The 27,052-nt window shown below is 45.4% G+C and overlaps 1 protein-coding gene across 3 annotated transcripts in view; it reads right to left on the reverse strand.

The window, feature by feature from the left end:
- DPY19L1 (dpy-19 like C-mannosyltransferase 1) overlaps positions 1-27,052 on the reverse strand; it is a 2,006,077-nt gene that overhangs the window by 1,577,382 nt on the left and 401,643 nt on the right. For all 3 annotated transcript variants that reach the window (XM_069613244.1, XM_069613243.1, XM_069613242.1), the window contains exon 9: positions 22,759-22,858. In XM_069613244.1, coding sequence (XP_069469345.1) covers positions 22,759-22,858 — 100 coding nt within the window. The remainder of the gene's footprint in view (positions 1-22,758; positions 22,859-27,052) is intronic.

Raw genomic sequence — 27,052 nt, forward strand, 5'->3', positions numbered from 1 at the left:
GAAATCCCATAGAGTGTATTCCGGGGGAATATTTCGCGTGGTAACCACTGCCACCAGCCAGAAAGTCAACGAGGGGGACGGGACAGTGCCCCCTCGAAAACAGACCCAGGAGCAATCGAATTACCCCTTACCAGTACGTCCACAATATGATGGTTTGTACTGGTTCTGTTCACAATTTTGGACTAGTAAAGCCAATGGTGACTTTACATGCCCTGGGAGACAGTAGTCAGTCCCAGGGTATGGAGTCTATGTTTGGGGGTCACTGACACCCCTGTGGTACTGCACTGAGGGTGCTGTGTATCACACATACAGAAAAACATATGATATCCTATGGAGTAAAAAGGAACCCCATAGCCCATAAGCACATAACAAGTCAAAGACATACCTCAAATCATGCCTAAGAGTGGGAGTAAAAAAGTCTCACTCTTAGAAGGAGGAAAAAACAAACCCCGAAATTCTGCAAAGCTGCTGGGGGACTCACTAGGTTTGGGAAATTAGCCTTAAGAGAATTCTCCCTAACAAGGGGTTAAGCATAAAACTGATACATCTCCCTAACAAGGCCAGAACCAGATCTACCCCCAGAGGTGCTCTGAGTTGGCAGAGACCCATCCCCATATCCTGGGAATGTATAAGCGTGAATGTGCATTGGTATTTATTCCCCTATCCTCGTGCCTATCAACATTTCTCTGCATCTTTCAGGAGTTTCCATTGGAGATTAACTATCAGACTGGCCTGGTATGCCGATATGGGAGTCTACAGATGCCAATATGTACCACACCTCTTACACCACTGTAATGGATTATGGGTACTGGGGTGCAACCCTGTCCAGAGAGACATGGACTGCAAGTACCATAATGCACCTAGATCCAGCGGCCAATACTCTGCCTGGACCAAAAGGAAATTAGTGATTGGTCTATGGAAGCTGGACTAACCTCTCATCCTAGAGCCGAGTGAGAGACCCAATACCAACCAAAGAGCACCCAGGCATGCAAAAGGGGAACAATGAAGCAGCAGAGTTAAGACCAGCAATGAGATGCACAGCACTAGGAGAGACCAGGGAACACTCCCCAAACACTTTGTGACCAATAGCGTACCAAATACATGGGAATAACAGAGGACAAACTATGCCAACGATTGCCTGACAGACTGGAAGGAAATAGTGGCTGAAAAGGGGAAGGGACTTAAAGCCCTTATGAAGACTACGAGGAGGAATTCCAACCGAAGGGGAGGAGAAACACAGATTGGCCCACGGAAACTGTACACAGTAGCAGCTAAACAAGGTTTCTGGACAGGCAGTGTAGTGCTATATAAACCAAGCAGTACCACTTTGCATTGAACAGTGTTTGGATGTGGCTGGAGGAGGTGAAGGCGGACCAAGAGACCAAAGAGGAGTGTGTAGCAGGTGGAGGACTTAACGTTGGTGAAGTGCAATGGCATGGGAGGGTTGGGGAAGCGAGAGAAAGATGTATATCCTAAGAAAGGATACACTACTCACCGTAATCATAATCGTATTTCTGATGCTTGTATCTGCTTAGATTCACATCCTATGCTTAGACCGACATCTAGTGGAAGCTGCATAGTATTACAGTTGTTTTCAAAACTTGAAAAAGGGACGTCGACAGGGCGTGCCAGTAATACTATCCCTAGTGTGACATCCACTGTACCCTTGGTCCTTCACGTGTCGAGGTCCCTCAGATTGTTTTGTTTCTGACAGTTCGCATGAAGTGTAGCGTGTGTACAGGTCATCATATAAACAACCATGCACCTTCTCTCCAAAGGGAGGAAGGTGGGGCGCATGTGAATCTAAGCAGATACAAGCATCAGAAATACGATTACGTAGAGTATCCTTTCTGAGGCTTGTGGAATCTGCTTAGATCACATGCTATGCATAGATTAGCAAGCAGTGTTAGGAGAAGGTGGTGTGTTGTGAGAAGGTCCAGCGGCAAATAGATATTTTAGAACCGCTTGTCCCACCTGGGTATCTGCTTTAGAATGAGTGTCAATGAAGTAGTGCTGAGTGAAAGTGTGTACTGAGCTCCATGTAGCTGTTTTGCAAAAGGTGTCCAGCGGGACGTTTGCGATAAAGCCCAAAGTAGCTTCTGTACCCCTTGTGGAATGAGCTCTTGGTGTGAAAGGCAGTGTTTTGCTTGATAATGAGTAGCAGAGCTGTATGCATCTGACTATCCATCTAGAGATGGCATTTTTCGAAATGCAGTCTCCTTCTCTGCCTGGTGCTACGGAGACAAGCAGTTGGTCTGTTTTTCTGAGTGGTCTGGTTTTGTTTACATAGTAAAGGACCAGCCTACTTACATCTAGTGTATGGAGTTTCTTCTCGGCTGAGCTATTTGCGTTCTGAAAGAGGGCTGGTAGCTCAATGGATTGGTTTACGTCAAATTTGGAGATAAACTTAGGTGAAAACCTAGGGTGTGTTCTTAAAAGCAACTTGTCCTGGTGGATGACAAAGAAAAGGTCCTGCACTGAAAAAGCTTGAAGTACGTTGAGATCCCAGTCTGGCAGTGGGTTTGAAATAGGAGGGTGTATTCTCTTTACTCCCTCCATAAATGTCTTAATGATGGAAACGTTCCACCATTATACTTTATTGTGAGAGGTAGTGTATGCTGATGAAGCCGCCAGGTGAACCTTTATAGAGTTAAAAACTAACCCAGAGTCTAGCAAGTGGAGCATGTAATGGAGAATGTCGGATGGAGTACATTGTATGAGATTTGTTTAGACTGGCACCAAATTACAAATCTCCTCCACTTGTAGAAATAACAGTGTCTGGTGTTTGGTTTACGTGCATCTTTGAGGATATCCATACACCTTTGTTGTAAATTAAAATGTCCAAACTCTAGGACCTCAACAGCCATGCTGCCAAGTTCATTGAGTGAAGGTGAGGGTGTAATGTTGCCCCTCCCTGCTGAGATATCAAATTGGTCTGGCAGAGGAGTTTGATGGAATTGCACATCACCAGTTTGAGCAGATGTGGATACCACGGTTGTCTCGCCCACATGGGAGCGTAATTTGTTCTCTCTGTGAATCTTGTTCACCACCCTATTCATTAGTGGAGTTGGGGGAAATGCGTATGCAAATTTCCCTGACCAACTCATCCATAGAGCGTTCCCCTTGGAGTCTGGTTGGGCAAACCTGGACGCAAAGTCTGGGTATTGCTTGTTTTCTTTTGTAGCAAACAAGTCTAGCTTGGGGTAACCCCACTGCGAGAAAATGCGATCTACGACGCTTGTGTTAAGTCGCCACTTGTGATCTTCTAGTAGTGGATCTCTGCTTAGCACGTCTGCTAGTGTGTCGAGTTCCAGTGGAACATGTTGGGAAGTTAGGAACATCCCCTCTTTGAGTGCCCATTTCCATATCTTATGTGCTAGCTTGGACAGATTTGGAGAATGTGTACCCCCCTGCTTGTTGATATAGAACATTGCAGTGGTGCTGTCTGTAAGGATCTGTACCAATTGATTTGTTAGCTGTGCCTCGAAGGCTTGAAGCGCTTTGAATGCTGCTAGAATTTCCAGCAGGTTTTTATGGTTCTGTGCTGTGATGCGAGTCCGTAGACCATGTGCTGTGAGATTTAGGTGATGTGCTCCCCACCTGGAAAGGGATGTGTCTGTTGAGACTATCGCTTGCACCGCTGGATCGTGGAAGGGTTTTCCCTTTAACAGATTCTCCTTTTGTCCACCAGCGAAGGGCTTGTAATAGTGTTGGCGAAACGACCACTTGCCTGAGACCACTGTTTCGCCAACCACTCCTGCATTGGGCGCATGCGCAGTCGTGCGTGTGGGACCAGCTAAATGCAAGATGCCATCATGCCGAGAAAACGCATAGCTTTACGTACGCTTAACTGGTGACGGCTTGATACTGAGGTATTTGCAGCAGCATGTTTTGGATTCTTTCCTTTGATGGAAAGACTAGGCCTTCTTCCGTTTTCAATGACAGCTCCTAGGAACTGTTTGGTCTTGTTTGGTACAAGGCTTGATTTTGTTCTTGTTTATTGAGAAACCCGATTGGAAAAGAAGGTTTATTGTTCTTTGAGTATTTTGCCTGTTAATTTGGGGTGACTACCCTGTGATCAGCCAGTCATCCAGGTAGGGGTACACTGGGATTGCTTCCCTGCGCCGGTGCGCTGCCACCACCGCTAGTACCTTGGTGAATACCCATGGAGCAGACGCTATTTCGAAGGGTAGCACCTTGAATTGGTAGTGTTGGTTTGCTATCTTGAAACACAAATTTTCTGTGCGCTGGGAACATTGAAATATGAAAATAGGCATCTTTCATATCCAAGGTTGCCATGTAGTCCCCCCGCTTTAGCAGTGGAATTACTTCCTGTAACGTCATTCAGAATGTTTGTGGCTTGACATAGGTGTTTGCGGGGCGCAGATCTAATGCTGGGCGCATTGTTAGATCTTTCTTGGCAAAAGGAAGTAGGTTGAATAGATACCCTTTGTTTACCTGGTTCGCCAGGTCGATTTCGATGCTGTCCTTTAGCAGCAGCGTTGCAACCTCTTCTAGAAGGATGCACTGCTACTCTTTTGATCTTTGACATGGGGCATGGTTGGCGGGTGGTTAGGGAGAATTCTCATAAATGTGCTAATTTCCTTCACCTTAGAGACCCCCAGCAACTTTGCTGGATTTTGAAGACTTGATTTTTTTTTACCTGGAGAGAGTGTGACGCTTTTTCCCACTCATGTGTTTTGAAATGTGTTTTACTCTTGTTCTTTGATTATGTGGTTTTAGGCATAATCTTTTCATGTGTGTCACACAGCACCCTCAGTGCAGTGACACAGGGAAGCTTTTTTAGGTTGTCCCAAGGTTTTTCTTTTTCCTTTTATCAAATATTTTTTATTGATTTTAGTAACAAATCAAAAAAAAAAATCAATTCAAACACTCATCCATCTACACATATCTGTAGCACATGGTAAACTTCATATGCATGATCTTAGTAACAATCCTTGTTAACAACGCAGGTCAACAGACATATAGTTTAGTTCCCACCCTCCCCCATTTCCCACCTGCTCCAAATTTTCCCAGCTTTGGCCGGGCAGCCTCTTGCTGTGTAAATTCTGTGTTCCAGGACTGCACAAGTATCCATGTCAGCGATCCATTCGTTTAAGGTGGGGCATTCCAAGGCGCCCCATTTTTGCGCAATATTTCCTTTCATCAAGCCAGCGGCCGTAGATAGAAACAGGCCTTCGCATTTATCAATAACGTTCTCATCTGGAATACCCAGGAGCGGCACCCTCGGATCCAGCACTATGGTACGAGCGAGGGTTACAGCAAATCTTTTACAGCACTGGCTCCAGAAGCATCTGATCTGGGGGCACTCCCATAGGATATGTATGAAGGTGCCTGCCTCATTGTGACATAATAGGCACATCGGATTAGGGGTTTGTTTCAAACTATATAGCGCCGCCCTGGGGTAATAGACCCAATGTAGTATTTTAAGTTGGATGCGGCGGAGTCTGGATGAAATTGCAATTTCTCGCAGATCATTAAGACCTGTATCCAGTCCTCCGGTTTTATGGTTCCCACATGCTTTTCCCATTTGTCTTTGAGATTAGATAGCTCAGTTGTAGCAAAGAACATAATGGCATTATATAAGATAGAGATAAATTTAGCGGGGATGTTTGCCGGGAGTATATTACGCTCCAAGGGCGTGTAGTCTGGTACAACAGTGCTCGTCTGAATGTGTTTTTCCAGGGCATGAGTAAATTGCATGTGGTGATATTGTTCAGTGTTTGGGAGTTGGAATCTTTGTTGCAGGGTTTCAAATGAGCCCATGTTACCTTCCTCGAGAACATCAAGCACCCTGACAATTCCCACTTGCATCCACTTGGGCCACACCTCTAGTTTATTCACTTCGGGTAGGTTACTATTGTGCCATAGGGGTTGAGCCATGGAGACCTTGTGCCCACAACCAATGAAAGTGTGTGCTTGTTTCCAATCCATTGAGATGTGAGCACCCATCGTCTGTGGTGGGGGTCTAGTGAGAGGTTGATAAAGCAGATGAAGTGGTTGGATGCCGTGGATACTGGATAGTTCAGCTCTGATGTTTGGCAGTTCCGGGTCTCCGTGGAGTAGGTCGTTCACCACCGCCAACTGGCCCGCCCAGTAATACATTTGGAGGCGGGGTACCCCAACGCCCCTCTCCCACACCAATCTTTGCAGCGTAGTGAGTGCAATTTGGGATTGCCCTCCCCCCATATAAGTCTCCTAAGAAGGCCCTCAACCTGGTCAAATTCCCCGCCGGGGATCTTAAGCAGGGCGTTCTGGAGCACAGAGATATTGTGGCAAAGACATCATTTTGAAGAGCGCTGCTCTACCCATTACCGTTAGAGGGAGGAGTTTCCAGTGTCGGACATCAATGGTAAAATGGTCTGTGATCGGATATAGATTATGGGTTACGTAATTTGACAGGTCCCCGGAGATCCAGATTCCTAAATAACGGAAACCGGTATCCTCTATTTTATATGGGCAGTTTTGGGGGATAGTATGCGCTCCACCCTTCACTGGAAAGAAAATCGACTTTCCCCAGTTGACCCTCAGTCCACTGAATTCAGTGAAGCATGTTAGCATCTGTGTGATTACTGGGCAGGTCTGGGATGGGTCGCTCAAGTATACTAGTAAGTCATCCGCGTATAGGGACACTATCTTCAGTGCCATCCGGCCATTTAAACCCTGACCATTCCGTGCTTTGATGAAACCATAGGGCGAGTGACTTTATTGCTAGCGCAAATAGGAGAGGGAACAAGGGGCACCCCTGTCGCGTGCCCTTCCCGAGCGGGAAAGGTCCAGAAAGCCACCCATTTACGTTAACCACCGCTTGCGGGCTCGTGTATAGCAGTCGTACCCAGCTCAAGAAGGTTTCACCAAACCCCACGCTTTGCATAGTTTCTCAGAGGCTATCCCAAATAACGGAATCAAACGCCTTCTAAAAATCGATTCCAAGTAGTGAGAGCGGGCCGTCTATGATAGGGGCTCGCACCAACAGCAGATGCAATCGTCATATGTTCATCCAAGTTGATTTGTGTGGCATGAAGCCACATTGGTCCGGGTGGACCAATGAGGGTATGACCCGTTGTAGTCCATTAGCCAGGAGTTTAGCAAGGATCTTGGCGCACCGTTCGGGGGGTTTACCAGGTTTGGGAATTACTACGATCGTAGCACTGCACAGGTCCGGTAGAAGGATGCCTTGTTCTTTAGCTTTCAGAAACATCCTGTGGAGGGAATTTGTAATTTTCTCGCCCCCAAACTTCTTCCAGATCTCGAAAGGGAAACCACTGGGACCCGGTGTCTTCCAAGACTGCAGCTGTGTGATAGCCTCAGCAATTTCGGTTTCGGTGATATCTCCGTCCAGGTCCACCCTCTGCTGCTCGGAGAGACATGGCAGCATAATATTATCTAGGAAGGAGAGATCGGGTGGGGAGATTGCACTAGAATAAAGGGTGGCATAGAAGCATCCGAAGGCTTCGGACATGCCCTGGTCCGAGTACATCCGTTCGTCGTGCTCGTCTATAATTTCCCTGACCTGTCTTTGGGCCTCGTCTCTGCGTTCCAGCCAGGCCAACATTTTGCTAGCTTTGTCTCCGTGTTCGTAGATCTGGGCCCGTGTTTCTGTGTGTGCATGTTTAGCATTATCCAGCGTGATATTACGAAGACAATCTTTAGCTTTAACCAGAGAGCATTGGAGCTCAGGGGTTGTATCGAGAATATATCGGACCTCCCATTCTCCCACTTCCCTTTCAGCTTCTGTGAGTGTGTGTAGGTGTTCTTTCCTTTTAATGGGTACCCAAGAGATTGCCGGTCCCCTAAGCACTACCTTGTATGCTTCCCATGCCACCACCGGGCTATCGACCGATTCTGAATTAATTTCAAAGTATTCTTAATTTTTTTAGGAAAGGTGGGTCATGAACTCAGGGAAAGCAAGATAGTGGTTATTCAAACGCCATGATGGGGGTGGGGGGTTGGGCCGTTCACTCGTATCACAATCGTTAATGGTGAGTGGTCTGAAATGCCACGGGGAAGCAGTTCTGTGGTTTAAATACCTTCTCTGGGATAAACTACTGTTTCCCAGAGAATTAAATGTTAAATTGACTTTACTAGTCTTTTTAAATTCCTAAACCCAGCTGAGTGCTGGAGGGTTACCTAGTATCCCCTCTCTAGAAACTCATGTAGCAGTCAAATGCTACCCTTTCCTATCGAAATGGCTGGTGGCAGTGGTTTTACAATGAACTACCATGTTTTTCCCAACCGTGAACGCCGATAGCTAAAAATCGCGGCAGCCATGTTTTTCAAGATGGCGTCTGAGCCCCCTTTGTTATCAGGTAGGTCAATGTTACCAACAGATTTGTCTGTAATATCCTCCTCTTCACTTAAATAACGGAGAGCTCCTGGTTCCCCATCCTCCTCACCTGATGTGGTAGAATAGTCCAGCTTCTTTCTTCAGGTGTGTCGAGCGTTTGGTTTCTTCTTTTTGAGCAGGTAGGGTCTGCCTCGAAAGGAAGCCACTGTGACACTAGGTCAGGGAATCCCCAGTGGCTCCCCTCTGCGACAGCCGGTAACGTCGCAAGGGGAAAAAGCCGGTTGGCATAAAAAAAACCTGTGGTCCTTCGGTAGATAGGATGAATAGTAGGATGAGTGGATGGCGGCTTGGCGAGGATAGTAGGAGGCAGATTGTGCACTGTCCGAGAAGGCAGAACTGGTACTAGAGTCGTCTAGTAGCATAGGTTGAAATGCGCCAAATAGAGGAGCGGACAAGAACACCGTCCAAACTGAACACAGGCTGAGATCCAGAGAAGCAGTCCGATGGAAGGAAACAGGAATCGAGCCAGGAGGGGACACAGGAGCGAGCCAGGAGGGAAAAAAACAGATGGGGAGGGAGAGAGAGAGGGAAAGAACAGAATAACGGGGAGAGGCTGCGAAACAAGGGGGGGAGAAGGCGAAATACCAGGAATGAAGGTGAGAAGCGAATAGAAAAATAGGAGCGGACGGACCACCGCCAAGGGAAGTAACACGGAGCGCAAGCAACAAGGAAAATCCAAATAGTTGCAACGCGCCGAGCCGCCGAGTGTAAGATGGTAAATACACTAGGCGGTGGCCATGTTGGAAAACACTAGACCGCTCCTCACGCTTTGGAGAAAACGTGGCGGAGCAGTCTAATGGCGGCCGTGTTTCCACCTCTTCCACACTCGCCAGTCACCCATAGTTGGGACATGTTTAAACAGGTCCCGGTCTTCTTTTTTTGCAATTTCTTTTTGGAAAGGTCCTTCTAAAGTTTGTCTCTGCGCGCCAAACTAGGTGCCCGAAACTCCCTGTGCTTAGTCTCCTAGGAGACCCAAATGCACTCTGGCAAGATTGGCTGGCTTGACTGTCCGGCAAGAACAGCCACCCTGCTGGGTGAGTGGCAGCTAAGCTGGAATGAATAGGAGAAAACTGTTTAAAAGGCGAGTCTCTTGGACTGGAAGGCAGAGTCGACCACTGGACCGAAAGAACCGAAGACGTGCTGGAAGAGGACAGCTGCTGCAACTACTGGACCGTTGGTTTGCCTGGTGGAGCCCTGCTGCAGGCCCGAATCGCCAAGTGCACCTCGACAAAGAAGCCCTTCAAGGACGACTTCTTCCTTTGAGTTGGTAGGACCAATCAACTCGTAAGCCACCAGGACACCATTCTCGGAGCTGGTTGTATTTTCCTCAGAGTGCTGCAAGAAACCGAATAACCAGGGAAAAGGACACCAGCTTGTGTGCTTTAAGGCAGCTACCGGAATCAAAGAATTGCCGGTTTGCCAGCTATTTGACCAGTCCCCGTGCAGTGCAGGTGTCCTCCGACATCCTCACTCTTGTCCCCACGACTGAGGCTCATGAACAGGGAGATCTGCAGGAACTGCCAGGAACAGAAGTCTTCAGCTGCATCTTTTTCTTCAAAATAAGGTACTGTGAAAACCTGATGAGAGAACTTACCTCTCACTGCGAAAGTTTGTGGAACTTTGGCAACTTGCAGCCTAGTCAGCTTGTGACTTGACATATGAACCTTTCTTCCGTGAACTAGACCTATATTTAAAAAAAAAATAAAAAAAAAAAGATCTGCTAGCTACTTCCGAGAACCGTGGCAAAGACTTTTCCATTTAAATACCAGCACCGTTTTTACCTATACAAGACATTAGTCCATTGAATCAACTCCTCTGGTGAACTCAAACTATTTGCACTGTTTAAGTAACTCTAATATTCGTTTAACTTATGCCTTTTTGCTCCTACTTCAACTGCTCTGAATGCCATTTTGCTCCTCATTCAAAGTAGTGTAAATGTTTCAGAACCGGTTAGTGTGAAGCATTGTAGTATATTTTTCTGCGATAATGATTGCCTCCTTTTAGTGAATGTTTTCTAACTGACTGTATAAATTAATTAAGATGTGTTTTACCAAGAAACCTTGAGTTTGATTGTCTATCTGAAAACTTGTAATTATAGACCTCTGTGTAACATCCTTACAAGCTCACATTCCCTCTTGAGATAAGCCTGGCTGCTCTGCTCGCTACCAAAAACTGTGCGGTACAGACTTATACCAAAGGTTGGTTTTGCTTACACCCATAGTCCTAGTTGTGTGTAGTGGTCCCAAAGGGTACTGCATACAAACGTTGCCTAACACGGGTCGCTACAGTAACTCAAAGCAATAACCGCCTGCCACGGTTGATAGCACCCACTTGTCCGGGGCAGTTCCCTCCCAAGCCTGGGTGAAGTGTGTTATACGCCCTCCGACTCGAGAGGCATGGGAGGGGACCTGAAGCGGGTGGTCATTGCTTTGGAGGTGTAGCTCCACCTTTGGAAGTGGAGGACCTCCCACGGCCACAAGATCTAAGCTGGTTCCTTTGGAAGCCTTGAAAGGATTGTCCTTGATTGGAACCCCAGAATGAGCCCTGATTTTGGCTGTATCCGGAACCCCACTGTGAATTTTGTCCCCTGAAGCGATGAAAATTGTTACAGCCTCTTTGGCCTGATGGTTTGTTAGTGAGCTGGCCTAAAGACTTAAGAGTGTCATACTCTTCCTTAGCACTTTTTAACGCACCCTCAACCGCTTTGCCGAACAGCACATTAGGTTTGATTGGCATTATGAGGAGCGTTGCCTGCGTTTCTAATTTAAAACCTGATTTGCGTAGCAACGCATAGCGGTTTTATGAGTGTCCTTTCAACGATGATTCTACCAGCATTATCTGCCGCATCCAAGTTATTTTTTAGGATGCAGTTAGACGCCGCCTTTCCTTCCGCTACTGTGAGGGACAGTTTGGACCTCAGAGGTTCTGGGGCTGAGGCCATTAAAGTTGCAATCTCCTCCCATTTGTGGCAGTTGTAACTTGCCAGCAAGGTGGCATTGTTGGCAATTCTTGTATGAAAAGCCGCTGAGGTGGCCACTTTCCTCCATAGACTGTAAATCTTCTTGCTCTCTTTATCGGGGGGTGTTTCTGATGAAGCTAGAGGTGTTCCCGCCCTTTTCCTTGTCAGGGTAACTTCCAGTGAATCTGGTTTTAATTTCCCCCTGATGTAAAGGGGGACTGGGGACGCAGGGCTGAACATTTTTCTCAATACACAGGTTTACCGCCCGCATTTGATTTGAAGTTTCTAGAGAGGGTTGAATTCTTCTCTGTATTGATTGTAGAATGGGTAAAAATTGGGTTACAGCCTTTTTGTCCACCAATATATCCTCTACAAAATCCTTGTCCAATTGTGTTTCCCGAGTTTGAAAATGCTCTGCTGCTTTCATGAGCATCTCATTAAATTGAAGTTGGTTGTCCACCGGTGGGTCTGCCACTGGCGAGTCTACGTGATCAGGAGAGGGTCTTCTTCATCATAGTAATAATCTACCTCCCCTACGGTATCTTGCTCCTCAGAGTCTGTATTGGGATCAAATTGGTCTGGGTCTTGCTGAGGGGTAACTTGAAGGGTGTCTGGACGTGCCCTTTTTGCTGGGGGTTGTGAAGACGTGGCGCCACTAGTTGGTGGCGTGTTTTGTATGCTTTCTATTGCCTGGGGATTTTTTTCAAACAAATCTGCCATAAAGGACATGTGTCTCATCACTCTATCAATGTCCTCAGCAGACCATTGTGTGGAACTTGGTATAGTTACAGGAGTGGGAGGTAATTCCGGAGCAGGTTGCCCTTTGTGTTTCATAGCTGCAGCTTTTGTATCCTCCCCTTGGGACACACTTCTTTCTCCTTATGCATTCACTTTCTCCCTATGGGAACGGCGACTCTTCGAAGTGTCTCTCCGGGGCATGTTTTTGCACCAGATGGGACATTTTCGAAGTCTGCGTGTTTTTTGACGATTTCGACGTTAATGAGGATTGTCGAATTTCGGCAGACGAGAGAGCCGGAGCCGCTTTTTCCAGAGCTCTGTTTTTGGCTGCTGTATTGGACACAGCATCCACATTGCCATTATCTTGCCACTGTTGGGGCCTGTCTTGATGCGAATGTGATCACAAGTGCCTAGAGGACAGGGAGCTAGTGGGCCAACCACTCAATGCCGTGTGCGGCAGTGTAGACGATATTATAGTCGAGTTCTGGCCTTGGGGTATGTGCTTTGTGTGGGATGACTTGTGTGTGCTAATGCCACTGGATGTCGTCCCCATAACAGCGCCACCGGCCTGTCTGATGGGGTCGGGGCTAGCACGTGGGAATCCGAAGGTTCCCTATCGCCTTCGTCATCCGAAAAGACGCTGATGCTGCCATCGCTGGATGTGGCCTCGGCCTGCATGATGTGGGGGGGCCCAACGTTGTGTTTTTCAGTCCTTTAGGGTCTTGGATTTAAGGAAATCTGACAAGCTCTAGAGTGGCCCTCGTCGTGATCCCTCGGTAGACAGAGGTTGCACACCCAGTGCTTGTCCTTCCAGGGACATTTTTTGTTGCAATTGGGGCAAAATTTAAACAGTGTATTTTCCATGATTTGTTTGAAAAGCAGCTTGGCGAATATAGAGGGTGAAATGGGAAATATGCATTCTCTTAGAAGCCTAAGATACGACCACCCCCCACTCTCCCTAATGTCTGGGTCGAGGCCCGGAGCGGCCTTCCAAAGCTGAAGGGGTGTCGCCAAGGCAAGTTCTGTGCCCGATGACGTTTGTCCTTGTAACCTTGTCGAAGGTGATTGTCGAAATTCGGCAATATAAAGGACAGAAAGAGTAACTACCTCTAATTACGTTGTTAATCAATGGCAGTAGTTTAGAAGGAACTCTGCGTTTTAGCGTCCAACAATGATGGAAAAAAACAACCTCAGGGACCTTGACACGTGAATGACCATTGGTACAGGGGATGTCACACTAGGGATAGTATTACTGGCATGCCCAGTCGACATCCCTTTTCGAGTTTCGAAAACAACAACTGTAATACCCTGCAGGTTCCACTAGATTTCGGCATATGCATAGCCTGTGATATAAGCAGATTTCACAAGCCTCAGAAATATATATATATGATCAAGAGAGTTAGGTGGGAGTGGAGACAGGAGGTGTGAGAGGCAGACTAAGAAGGTTGGAGAAGAGTGGAGGGAAGCGATAAGACCAGGAGGGGGAAGGAGGCTAAGGCTATGGCCTTAATGCCTACCAAGATTAGGGTCAGCCGGGACAGTAGGGGGTGCCCGGGCCAAAGTGAACACATCTTATATCATGACTTTTAGGAGTAGGGAGCCTAGGTTAAGGAGGTGGGAGTCCCAAGGCTCAGAGGCACTCTTGTCTTTTTGTATGTTTTAGCATTAAAACTGAAAACGTTTTATATTGTCACATGACTTATTGACAAGGTTGTCTCTCAGATTATACCAGTAATTCAGCATGCTGTATTCTTCATGTTGTGTATTTAACCAATTTAGTTTTCTCTAGCTCGGTCAGGCAAATACAATTAGAAGGGCAGTGCCCAAGCCCCCATTCCAAACAGCACTGATAAACCCCTCACTCACCTGCCGCTCCGCCTTGATAAAACCTAAATGGTTCCCCTGCTAAATGTTTTGATCCACCTGCTTTTTCCTCTGCTTCAGGTAGGGTCTTGCCCCTGCACACTACACCCTTTTTTATGCTTTTTTAATAATAGAAACCTTACTGGTGTCAAGTCCCTCCACTTGCCGGAAAAAAAGCTTTGGCATTTATGCAAGAGCTGCAACTGTGCTTAACACCAGGGAGAAGGGTTGCCTTAGAGGCCTCTGTTGTCAAAGGCAGAGCATACAAGTTAAGCATCCATTGTGAAGCAGAGGAGTAGAGTATGCTATTGCACATCAACAAATGTATGCATGGGCTAAACCAGCTAAAGAAGAAAACAAAGTGAGGTATCCTCAACACTCAGCGTTCTGCTTGCATGCATATCAACCACCCGACTTTCTGGCTTTCCTCATCTAAGCAGCATTTATAGCTGGCACCATCTCCCAATGTACATTCTTTTGTAAATGACCCCTAAACTTAAAATAATTATGAAGTGCAAAACAGTGTGGCTAAGTCAGGAGCTGGCAAGGGAATATACAATGAAAATCAGTGGTTTTGTACCTGGTTATCCGTGAGAGCGAAAGACCATTATCCATTTGCACTTTTGTTTCTTGCCCCTTACATCCACCCTTTGTCGTCTCTTTCTCTATTACCATGTTCTTTTAACATGTTTTTCCTTTTCTTTTCCCAATGTTATCATCAACGTAGTCTCTTTTCTATACACCTGAAGATAACACTTTTCCTAACGCTGCATTTTTTTCATTAGACTTTTCAATCCTAGTTATTTTATCTTTATGTTGTTAGGTCAGGGAAAGACTGGCAAGGTGGCAATTGCCCCCAGACTGGCTGGGATGTTGCCTCCAGGACCTGAGTTGCAGCATTTGTAAAAAAAACAATCGCACACGATTGCTCCCTTCTCCATCACCAGATCCCAGGAGGACTCTCCTCGCAGTTCCCTCTACTTCCATAAAGGGAAACATAAGCTGAGTTTCCAAGTGCTTCTTGCGAGCACGATGAAGGCCAAGTCCCCTCCGCCTCTTTGGCTCTCCTCTGTCCAAGTGCAGACCCCAGTGCCACAACTGCCAGCAAGAACCCAACCACAGATTCTTGTCATGTCTGACAGAGGCTGACTAGCAAATCAAGGTGGTCTACCTTATACATGGCAGGCAGGGCCATAGAAGGAGGCGAGTGACAAGGAATTGGTGTCTGAATGTTGGTAAGGGAAGTGGGTGCATGCTGGTGAGAGCAGGGGATTGACTTAAGGGATAGAGCAAACAGGTAAAGGAAGCCTGAAGGTGAATTGTAAGGAAGGTGGGCGAAGGGGCATCAAGGATGTGATGCCAAGGAAAGAGACCGGAGGGTGATGAGAAAGGAAAATTGGGTAAATGAGGCAGAGGTACAAATCTGGAACGGAAAGTCGGCAGATTGAGTGACGAGATCTGTGCCTGACCTTCATGCCAATACACCCAATTGTGGGACTGGCTCAAACCCTTTTTTTTTTCCCAGAAAAAGTGATACATACTTGTTTTATTAACATGTTTCAATTATAACTTGTCTTACATTTTGTCAGGTTGCTTTATCCTGTGACTCGGTGCTTTGAAAGACAGAATTAAGGAACACTGTACTAGTTTAGCTCTTGAATAACAATTTAGCAAACAGTATTTTGTTGGTTCCAATAATGAAGATAGGATAGAGGAAGATGAAATATTATTTGCTGTTTAACTCTGAAACTGTGGATCAAGGAAGCTTGGGCTCAAAGCCCCACCTTCCACAACAAACACATTATGTGAGACTGAGCAAAGCACATTTCATTGCGGTCTTGTTTTCCTCAATGTCTACAGGGAAAGTATCAATCATATGGCTTGATAATTTATAGTGTTACGCCACAAATCAATATTAACCATTTATGTAATGTAGTTAGGATGTCAAGTGAGGTTACTATGTCGTGGGGGAGTTAGGTAGAAGGGGTGCAAGGTATGGGTTTTGTGTTGTGGAGTGGCGAGGCAGGAAGACTGGTATGGATCGTTGCCATACCAGCACATGTTTGACTTGTAGCAAAGTCAGACCCAACAACCTGTCTCCACTTCTTTATATTGGTATAAAACTAAAGATGGGATGAAATGAGATGTGTGATGTAGCCTTCTATCGAACTGCAAACTGGAACACAGTGATACTAGGGCTTAAATCCCAGTTTTTACATATAATCATATTATGATGTCACCGTGAAATCAGTTCACAATGTTTGGTATGTGGGGGAGGCTCCCTGCGGCCCGGGTCTAAAGAATCAAAACATAACTGAAAGATATGTTGCATAGAAGGAAAGTAATGTCAATAATATTGACTATATATACACACTTGAGAATGTGTGGGAGAGGCTGCTATTGAGTTTAGTTGTTGTGGATGTTTGGGCCCCTGCATTGTCCAGATTGGGCCACTGCACCATGGACCAGAACATTGTAATTGTCCCCAAGGCCGAAAGAGGCCAGTCCTCCCCTGTGTTAAGTCAAATGTACTTGCAACATATTTTCCAAAATGATAACTAGCTAGCAAACTTAATGTCTACAGTCTGTTGATGCAAAGTCTCAGGCTATACCAAAGTTCCTATGTGCCTTCAAGACCAGCAGGGCTTTCTCAGAGTTGGAGGCACAATTGTGAAACCCTTGGCCAGTAGATATGCTACTGGAATAACCTATTCATCAACAGAGAAATCACTTAATCCGGCACTCATGCCTACATTTGATACTATCGGGATGACCTCCACTATGTAAGCACAAATAGGCAATCAAGATGAACAAGTTACTTACCAACTGTAACGTTCTTTCGACTGGATGTTCCTCCCACGTATTCCTCATCTTGTGATCATTTGTTATCTCCAGCTTTGCTGCTTCGGAAGAAAAAATTCTCGGCAGAGGGCGCTGTGCTCGAGGCGTTGATTGTCCCTCGATGGACTCCATACCCTGTCGACGTCACCAATGGTATAAATAGCTCGAGCCGCGCCCGTTGCTTCAGTTCTGTTTTTTCGATGAAACATATAGGAGGAACACCCAGGCGTGCCCCATGACCGATACATTCTTCGTGAGAGTTAAGTGTAAGAAAACGTGAACTGTACTGTGGGGTAGGATGGGAGGGTCGATGAGGAATACGTGGGAGGAACATCCAGTCGAAAGAACGTTACAGTTGGTAAGTAACTTGTTCTTCGAATGGATTGTGTCCTCCCACGTATTCCTCATCTTTTGATGGACTCCCATAGCAGTAGCAATTTTGGAGGCGGGAGTACTAATTTCAGTTTTCGTGGACAAATGCAGCACTGGCTTGGCAAATAATCCCTCATTAGAGGATGCAGTATCCAAAAAATAATGTTTAACAAAAGTATGCATTGTTTTCCAGGTTGCAGCTGCACAAATATCTGCTGCCGGACTCCCCTCTATAGAGCCGCAGAAGTAGCCATTCCCCTTGTAGAATGGGCACAAAGCCCATCTGGTGGTTCTTTTCCCGCTAATCTGTAGCATTCAACTACGGATAATATGATCCAGCGGGAAATGGTCTGTTTTGTAAAAGATGAGCCTAATTTATGACCAGTATAACCCACGAATAGTTGGACATCCTGTCTCAATTTAGCCATCCTTGAGATGTAAAAACTAAGAGCCATCTTGGGATCTAGTCTGTGTAATCTCTCCTCTTCCTTGCCCAGATGAGGAAGAGGATAAAAAGTTGGTAGTACTATTTTTTGTGACAAATGGAAGTCCGAGACTACTTTTGGTAAGAACAAAGGTTTAACTTTAAGGACTACCTTATCTTTATAAAAAATAGTATATGGTGGTTTGCATGAGAGAGCCTGAAGTTCGCTAACCCTGCGGGCTGATGACAGGGCCACAAGGAGGACAGTTTTTAGATTCAAAAGCCTCAATGGACATGAGTGCAGAGGCTCAAAAGGTATGCAAGTCAAGAATTTTAATACTAAATTTAAGTCCCAGGTTGGTACATGAAAAGGTACTGGAGGGTATACATTAGTGAGCCCATTTAAGAATTGAATGATTAACGGTATTTTGAAATATGAAACCTCTTCTGAGGAGCGCTTGAAAACGGACAGCGCAGCAAGGTGTCCTTTCATTGTTCCTATCTGGAGCCCCAGACTAGCTAGATGTAGCAGAAAAGTAAGCACCATTGGGGTGCCACACTGAAAAGGGTCCACATCCTTGTCTTTGCACCAGTTACTAAACCTGTTCCAGCGACATCGGTACAAAGATTTTGTTGCTGGTCTTCTGGCCGAAAGCAAGATTTCCATTACTTCATCTGGAAGATCCCAATCCTTGTATATCAACCTCTCAGAAACCATGCGTGAAGGTTGAGTGTCTTGACCTCTGGATGGAGAACCCGACCTTCCTCTTGCGAGAGAAGATCCTCTCTTTGCGGAAGACGTATTGGAGGGCAGATGGACATGTCCAGACGGTCCGGGTACCACGTCCTCCTGGCCCAATCCGGGGCAATTAGGATAATGGTTTTCCTGAACTTTCTCAACCTCCTGATTACTTGAGGAATCACAGGGACTGGGGGAAACGCGTACAGCAGTGGAAATTTCCACTCCACTACGAATGCGTCTCCCAGAGCTCCTCTTTGAGGAAATTCCCTTGAGTAGTACTGATCGCACTTCCGGTTGATCGCGGTGGCGAACAGATCCACTTGAGGGGTTCCCCAAAGGGCGAAGATCTCCAGAAGGACTTCCTGAGCTATCTCCCACTCGTGAGAGACCGTGCTCTGCCTGCTCAGAGCGTCCGCCGCCGTGTTCCTCTCTCCGGCTAGGTGAATTGCCGATAGAGAGATTCCTTCTTGTAATGCCCAGAACCATAGCTGCATTGCCTCTCTGCACAGTGGTAGTGACCCTACTCCTCCTCTTTTGTTGAGGTAGTACATGGCCACCGCGTTGTCCGTCATTATCAGGACATTCTTTCCCTGTACAGAGGGCAGAAAGGCCTTCAGAGCTAGCCTGATTGCCCTCAGCTCCAAAAGGTTGATGTGTAGTTTGGACTCTGATGGAGACCAACGACCGCTGATTGTCAGATCGTTGGTGTGAGCTCCCCACCCCGTGAGTGAGGCGTCCGTCACTACTGTAATCTCCAGCCATGGTTGCCAAAAAGACTCTCCCTTGAGAATGTTTTCGTTGCAAGCCCACCATGGAAGATCCTGAGCAACTGCGCTCGGGACTTGCAGAAGATCCGACATATTCCCTGAGAACTGGGACCACTGAGTTCTGAGTGCCCATTGAAGGGCTCTCATTCTCAACCTGGCCTCTGGTACTAGGAAAATGCAGGATGCCTTTAGGCCGAGCAACCTTAGAAAATCAAAGGCCAGGAGACGTTGGGCATTCTGGAACTTCGTTACCATCTGCTGGATGTGGAGAGCTCTCACTTCGGGAGGAGAGGCTTTTCCCGAGGAAGTGTCCAAGACTGCTCTGATAAACTGGAGCTTCTGGGATGGTATCATGTGGGACCTCTTGAAATTGAGGGAGAAGCCCAATTTGTGGAGGAAGTGGCAGGTGATAGAAAGATGTTCCTGAGCATGTTCTGGAGAACTTGCTCTGATCAACCAGTCGTCCAGGTAGGGATATATGTGAATACCTCCTCTCCTGAGACTTGCAGCCACAACCGCCAACAGTTTGGTGAAAACCCTCGGGCTGAGGTCAACCCGAATGGCAGAACTCGAAACTGATAATGAGAATTGCCAATCGCGAACCTCAGGTACTTTCTGTGCTTTGGATGGATTGGCACATGAAAGTAAGCATCCTGAAGGTCCAATGATACCAACCAATCTTGGAATTGGAGAGCCTGAAGGATCTGAGAAAGAGTCACCATCTTGAACTTGTCCTTCCTGAGGAACTTGTTCAAGTTTCTCAAGTCCAAGATGGGTCTCAGTCCTCCGTCCTTTTTTGGGATGAGAAAATATGGGGAGTACCAACCCCTGTTCCTCTCCGCTACAGGTACCAGTTCTATGGCACCTTTCTCTAGCAGGGTTAAAATTTCCTGCAACAGGAGCGGTTCCAGAATTTTGGCGGAATTGGCTCCCGGTGGATGATTCTGAGGCCTTTTTAGAAAGGGGAGACAGTAAACTTGGGCTACTGTTTCCAGTGCCCAAGCATCTGAGGTAATGCCCCGCCATTCCTTCCGATGTTGAGAGATCCTGCCTCCCACTGTTGTTTTGTGTAACAAGGTCTCAGAGGGATTTGGAGGTGGCTGCAGGAGTGGCTGAGGGTACAGATGCCGCTCCTGAGGCTGATTTTGCACCTCTTGCTCGTGCTCCAGTTTCTTTTGCCCCTTTGAGAAGCCTGTCCTCTTCCTCTACCAAAAGAGGAGTAGTATCGAAAAGAACGACCCCTCCAGGAAGATGAGCCGGAATAGGGTTTTAGAGGCTGGCGCAAAGAGGCGCTAAGTGATTTAGCTGCCGCTTTCGAGGTCTGAGGTTTTTATAGGCTTTCGTCAGCCTTTCTGCCAAAGAGCCTCGAGCCATCAAAGGGCATGTTGAGGAGTCTAGCTTGCACGTCTGGTGCAAACCCAGACTTCCTCAACCACGCAAATCTGCATAGCACAACGCTTGCAGCCATGGATCTGCCGATACTATCAGCAGTATTCAGTCCAGACTGGAGACATTCCCCCATTGCCTCCTTCCCGTCTTTGACTATATTCAGGAAGCCTTCCCTTTCCTCGCCTTCCGGAATATGATCAGCCGCCGCCGAAATACAGTCCCACAGGGTATGGGTAAACCTGGCTAGGGTACAGGTGACATTTGCTGACTTAAGTGCCATACTGCCTGACGTGAAAACTTTACGTGCCCAGGCATCAACTTTTTTATCCTCTCTAACTGGAGGGATAGTTGGATAAGCAGTTTGTTTTGAAGTAGATGCTGCCTGAATGACTAAACTCTCTGGAGTCGGATGTTTATTCAAATATTCAGGATCCGTTGCAGCTGGTCTATATTTTTTTGGAAAAGTACTATCTGCAGCAGCAATAGTCTCTGGTTTCTCCCAGTTTTTCTCCACAGTCCTTTGAAGGGCCCTGTGGAAAGGGAGAACAGGATCTTTCTGAGGTCCCTTGACGATTATAACCGTCATGTCATCTTGTTAAAAAATGGGTGAAGTATTACCCCAACCCATATATTCAACTACCCTGGTCATAAGACCCCTGTACCCAGCACCTGCATGCTCTGCAGGATCAGGTTTGGCAAACTCTAATTCTGGGGATGTGTCAATTCCACTGGCAGAATATAGAGTATCACTCAGGTCTCGCATTCTAGATTCCTGGTCAATAAGTTCCTCAGGAACTTGTCTTGTACCATGAGTAACTCTCAAAGGAGTAACCTTGTCTTCTTCTGAAGCAGACTCTTCATAAATTGCTGACATAGATTTGAAAAAGTCTGACCTGGGCAAAGGAGTGAATCTCCTTTCTTCCTCTTCCATCTGCTTCGAAGGAATTGGCAAATCCTTCAAAGTTGTCGAAGGGGTCTTCGAAGTCTTCGAAGAGGACTTCGATACTGGCGTTGAGGATGTTTTTGGCTTTGGAGTCGAAATTATCGACGCCGAGGGCATCGACGAAGTCTTCGACGACTTGTGTTTCTTGCATGGCACTGGAGAAGTGGTCGACTCTCGAAGAGTCTTCGACGGTTTTACGTCGACTCGAGTTTTTTGGATTCCTCAACGCTACCGGTCTTTGCCATGGTAATCTTGGACTTCCCTTTGTCCTCCAATGGAGCGACTCTAGGGGTATGGCTTTTTCGAGGGGGTCGGGCCGCGTTCTCGAAAACCTCCAAAATCTTTTTGCGGAATTCTTCCCACTTACTGGGAGAATCCGATTTAGTCAGACAACGAATTTCTTCGGTCGACTCTGAAGAAGAAGATGATGATATGGGAGATCTATGTCTCCTCTTCATTTTTTTCGATGATGACGAAGAGTGTCTCGATCTACTCCTAGATCGAGATCTCTTTGAGCGCCTATGGCGATCTGATTCCTTAGAATCAGTCGCTTTCTTGTGTCTTTTTGACGTAACCTTTGAGGCCTCCCTTCCCACCGACAGTTTACCTCTCCTCTCACGAAGAGCAGGTCATTCATTGGCAGGACCCGCAGTCGTCGGTTCGGTGACTGGAACCGAGACACCAGAGACAAATCCGGTGGGGATCGGTGATCGACATTTTAGACCCACAATCTGCACACTTCTTGAACCCAGTCCTGGGTGTCGAAGGCGTTGAAGATGCCAATATTTTCTTCACAGAAAATAGAAGCGCGCCGTTCTCGATAGCGAAGCGATCGGAAAAACGTATCTGTAGCAACAGGCGCGGCTCGAGCTATTTATACCATTGGTCACGTCGACAGAGTACGGAGTCCGTCGAGGGACAATCGATGCCACGACCTCGAGCACAGCGCCCTCTGCCGAGAATTTTTTTTCTGAAGCAGCAAAGTTGGAGATAACGAATTATCACAAGATGAGGAATACGTGGGAGGACACAATCCATTAGAAAGTAGGGGTTTACATCACATAAGGAGCACATACTAGTTGGCTAAGAAGCAACTACGCAATAAGGCAAAAAAGACCCCCGAAAACAAATAACTGACAGGAGAATAAGAATACTGGAAAACAATTATGCATATGCTAACCAATATAACAGATTGGCAATGCTGCGGAGGATTTGGCGTAGCAGGAAAATAAGGATTTAGCGGCTTAATCAGTCATAGAAATAATGCGGCTATAGTTCGTAGAGGCACATATTTACTAAAGATATCACCTTCTATGCCAAATAGATGTAAAGACATGTACGAATTGTCTTACCTGTGTCAGAAGAACAAATTGAGCAAATTGCCAGGAAAGCATGAATGAGACATTTGAAAACAGAAGAAACAGCCAGATTCTACTGCGAATGACAGGGGCCCTTGAAGAAAAAAAAAATTAAAAGTAGAGCACAGTAAGGTTCAGATCACAAAAGAAGTACAATAAAAAAAGGATACGTTTTTGCAAGTCTGTCAAAAATAAAACAGAAGAATAAAAAGGTTACATGTAAACACACGCTCTCAGGTACTGGTTTCTTCCATAGACAGTATAACTTCTGTTTGTGGCTGCAAAAGACATGCAGTATCTACATACCCTCATTGTGCTCCAGCAGAGCTAATCCATCTTCTATTAATGTTAGAAAATAAATCTAAAAGGGATTGAATCCCAGATATGTGCATGGGCGCACAGAAGCCTGGCAGGAAAATAAAGAATGCACTCTATGCATTCATTCTGTCATTACGTAGGTTTTGTTGTAACCTTGTCACATTCTCATTAAATTACTCTTCAATCAAAACATTCTATGGGCTTCATTAGGAATATGATGGTAATGATAAAACATTGATTTTAAATACCACTTTTTAAAAAATATTAACCAATTAGGAGTGTCAATCAAACAGGATATTTATGGCTTGGAGCACATAATGGAACACAAAAGGCCTACTGGGCACAACATCTGTGTTCCTCTAACACCCACACAAATTATGAAAACACGAAAAAGAGGATAATGAGCAATTTTATGTCACCTGTCCCCTAGGTATCGATCTATACAAAAAGATGCCATCTGTCCTAAAATATGGGTGTCTGACCCTAGCCAAAAGTGATGAGCTGCCTACCTAGGGTGAGGGATAGAGGGAGAAATCTTTCCCCATCTAGATACTTTTGTCAATACCATGTGTTTTTCTAAATAGCATCACAATAAAAAAATCTTAAAAAAGGTGAAATGTTGCACGAATGGACTAGTTTGTTTTTACTGTTTCATTAATTACTGTCCACTCTACTCGTATTAAAAGCTCTCAATCAGCGACAAACAAATATTTCTGTTTCAAGATGAGGACTTCTTCTCCATTGATGTGTGGAAAAAGTCTGGCTGACACACAAATAGATTTTAGTGAAGAAAGCTCTTATCTCTCAACTAACTTGAGGTTACATTTTCTGTGCGGCTGTGCTATTATCATTATGCACATCCTCACTTGTCAGTCGACCGGTTTGGGTAGCACTTATCTGGTTTTAGCCACCTTCTTCAGAACGGCTAGGTGCAGGGTCGCTTCCAAACCACCTTATTGATGCCAAAAAAACGTACCACAGCTTGTCAATTGCTTGCTGTGTTCAGCCCAACATCAGTGGGGAACCTCTACTCCCGTGCTTAGATTGGTGAGCTTTTTGTGATTTCTAAGGTATTGACAAAAGTATATTTTTTAATTTTTTTATTTATTGACTTTAGTTTGAAAAAGTAAACAAAATGTTTTTGTCACAAGTTTATCATTGCGTTCCATTTTCTTGAAAAGGAGCAAAGACAGAGAAGAGTAAATGGAGCAGAGAAAGGAAGAGAAAGGGCAGAGCCAAGGAAAGGAAAGAAAGAAAAGGGAGACCTGGACGTAGGCATGGAGACAAAGAGTAGGAGTGAGAATAAACATTTCCAATAGAAGGTAAAGTAACACTCCATCTTCCTCTGTTGGGTTCTCTGGCGATGTTTGTCATTTCTAGTCATCAATATCGACATCGTCTTATCGTTCCGAATTCTCAAGTCCTCTATTCGTTTCTCTTCACCTGCTCCTCCTATTTGAATTTGAATTTGATGCTTCACGTACTACTTTCACTCAACTTCATTTGACATGGCAGGATCATGTCAACAAAATTAATGATTGAGCATGTTAAATTGGTATTTGTCCCCGATATTACATAGCTCCACCATTCGGCCATGCTTCCATTCTTTGGCGCAAAACGGGCTAAGTGCAATGCACGCTGGTTGGCAATATTTGGGCATTCAGTTATCAAATGTTTCAGTGATTCAGTCTCTATCAGACAGGACTTCGTTATTTATTTTCCACATACATTTTTTGGTCTTGGCGTTTGTTTTTGGACCCAATTCAATGACTTGCGATTTCTTAACATTTATAGTCATCTGATTTGCTGATAGATATGCGTGCAGAGAAGACAACAATCTTTGAAATCCAATTTCCGTGCTGTCTAATAGTACTACATCATCAGCATATGGCTTATCTGGTTTCCGTTTATTTTTGGCGCGAAACACCTTGTTTGCCTAAAGGCCGCTGGCAGGTCGGCTATAAACAATTTGAATAGTAGAGCAGCTAGGGGACAGCCTTGTTTCACGCCCTTTGTGGTTTGTATTTCTTCTGTTAAATCCCCTTACATGCTTAAACGTACGCGAATGCTGGTATTTGCATAAAGTGCCATTAGTTGCTTAGGACAGCCCTAGTTTTTCAATTTGTTCCAGAGGAGTTGGCGGTTGATACTGTCGAATGCTTGTTTTAAATCGACAAATGCCAGAAAAAGTCTCTTCTTCTGTTTTAAAGCATTCAGTTTGGCCATCTTTAATAGCATTAATTCCACTCCAACGCCTTTGGTGTAGCCTGTTTGTCTGCTGTCAAATATTAATGCATCGTCAGCCCATAGAGCAATTTCTTTGGGAGAAAGGTGGCAAAAAATGTCCCCATGGTATCTAGCAGCGCAATATGACGGTAGTTCTCGGGATCGCCACGATTTCCCTTTTTAAAGATTGGTACTACCACTGTGCTAGTCCAGGAGACAGGGATCTTTTTTGTCGTGGCAATGTGCTTGAATAATGTTTTAATGAATTTTGCTCAATTTTCATTGTTTGCTTTGAGCATTAGGTTTGAGATGCCATCTGGTCCAGGGGCTCCTGAAGTCGTCAATTTCTGAATTGCTGCTTCAATGTCTTCCACTGTTTCGATGACATTCCAGCTTTCTGAAACTACCAATGGGTTAGATAACTTCGTACTGTCCCGGTCGTTGAATACTGCTGTGAAATGGTTTACCCAACTGACAGCATTTACTCCATTTGCTAATGCGCTTGTCTTGTTTAATTTGCCAGTATTTATAATTTGCAAGATGTTACGGCTGTCTTTTTGAATTAATAGATGAAGCATCAATTCAGCTTGTTCTTGTGTTCGTATGTGATTGAATGACTTCAGCCAATTGCGATAATGCTGTAGTCTTCCCTTCAACAACGACTTTTCATTGGTTCCACCTACCTTCTTTATCTGCTTCAGATCTTTTTGCAGCTGTTTCTTTGCCTCATCTAAGGCTGGACTGAATTGATGCTTATTTGAGACACTTCCTGCTTTTGGTTTGTGTGGGTATACGTCTTTAGTAATGATATATATTCCACTTGGTTATTCCACATCTGTGTTTGGGTATACCCAGTTGTTAACTTGTCGATCTGCTCGCTGTTTATTCGTATTCGATTTTGGGCATTGTTAATGCCTAGTGGAAATATATATCTTTGCAGCTGCTTTTTGTACGGGTTCTCCCACGATAGCACTAGCGGATCGTGGTTGCTTTTAGTTGTTTTCTTTATCGCAAGATTTGTTATGTAAGCATGAAGATTTTCAGAGGCCCAAATATAATCAAGGGTTTTTGACGTATCCCCTCTATGCCACGTATCTGCTGCGGGGATGTCTCCATTGATTACTCTGTTCAACATTACACAATGCCACAACATCAGTTGATATTCCCATTTTGTGCCACAGTCGTCAAGCTCTGATGGACATTTTAGTATTCACATGGCTTTCGTCTTTTTAACTTATCAAACCATGCGTAATTTAGGTCTCCACACGCTATTATGAACGGATCGGAAAAAGATGCATGGCATTTGTCTATTTCCATTGTTACAGCATCCAAAAATACAGTTTCGCCAATCGTCGCAGCATTCCAATATAAGTTCATTAACAGTAGTTGTTGATTTAAGGATTTTCCATCTTGGGTTACAACTACTGTTTGCAGGGTTAAGGCCTGACCGAACAAATTTGGATTATGGATGTGTAGCAATTCCCATCCTGCAGAGTTCTTTACTATGGTTAATAGGCCAGAAAAAGGGCGTCCAAATATATCTTTTTCCTGCTGCATTTAGAAATCTCATGTATCCATCACTTGATGGTGGCTCACGTAGCCACGTTTCTTGCAGACAAATAAAGGTACTTTTTAGATCTTGTATATCACCATCTCTAAATAAAAGAGCAAATCCACGGGTGTTGCAGGATGTTAGAAATTGGGTCATTCCTCTTGACCCTACATGATCCTAAGCGTGGCTCTT

Source organism: Ambystoma mexicanum, chromosome 5p (genome assembly GCF_040938575.1).
Source record: "Ambystoma mexicanum isolate Mex_15411 chromosome 5p, UKY_AmexF1_1, whole genome shotgun sequence".
In the NCBI taxonomy this organism is placed as follows: Eukaryota; Metazoa; Chordata; class Amphibia; order Caudata; family Ambystomatidae; genus Ambystoma; species Ambystoma mexicanum.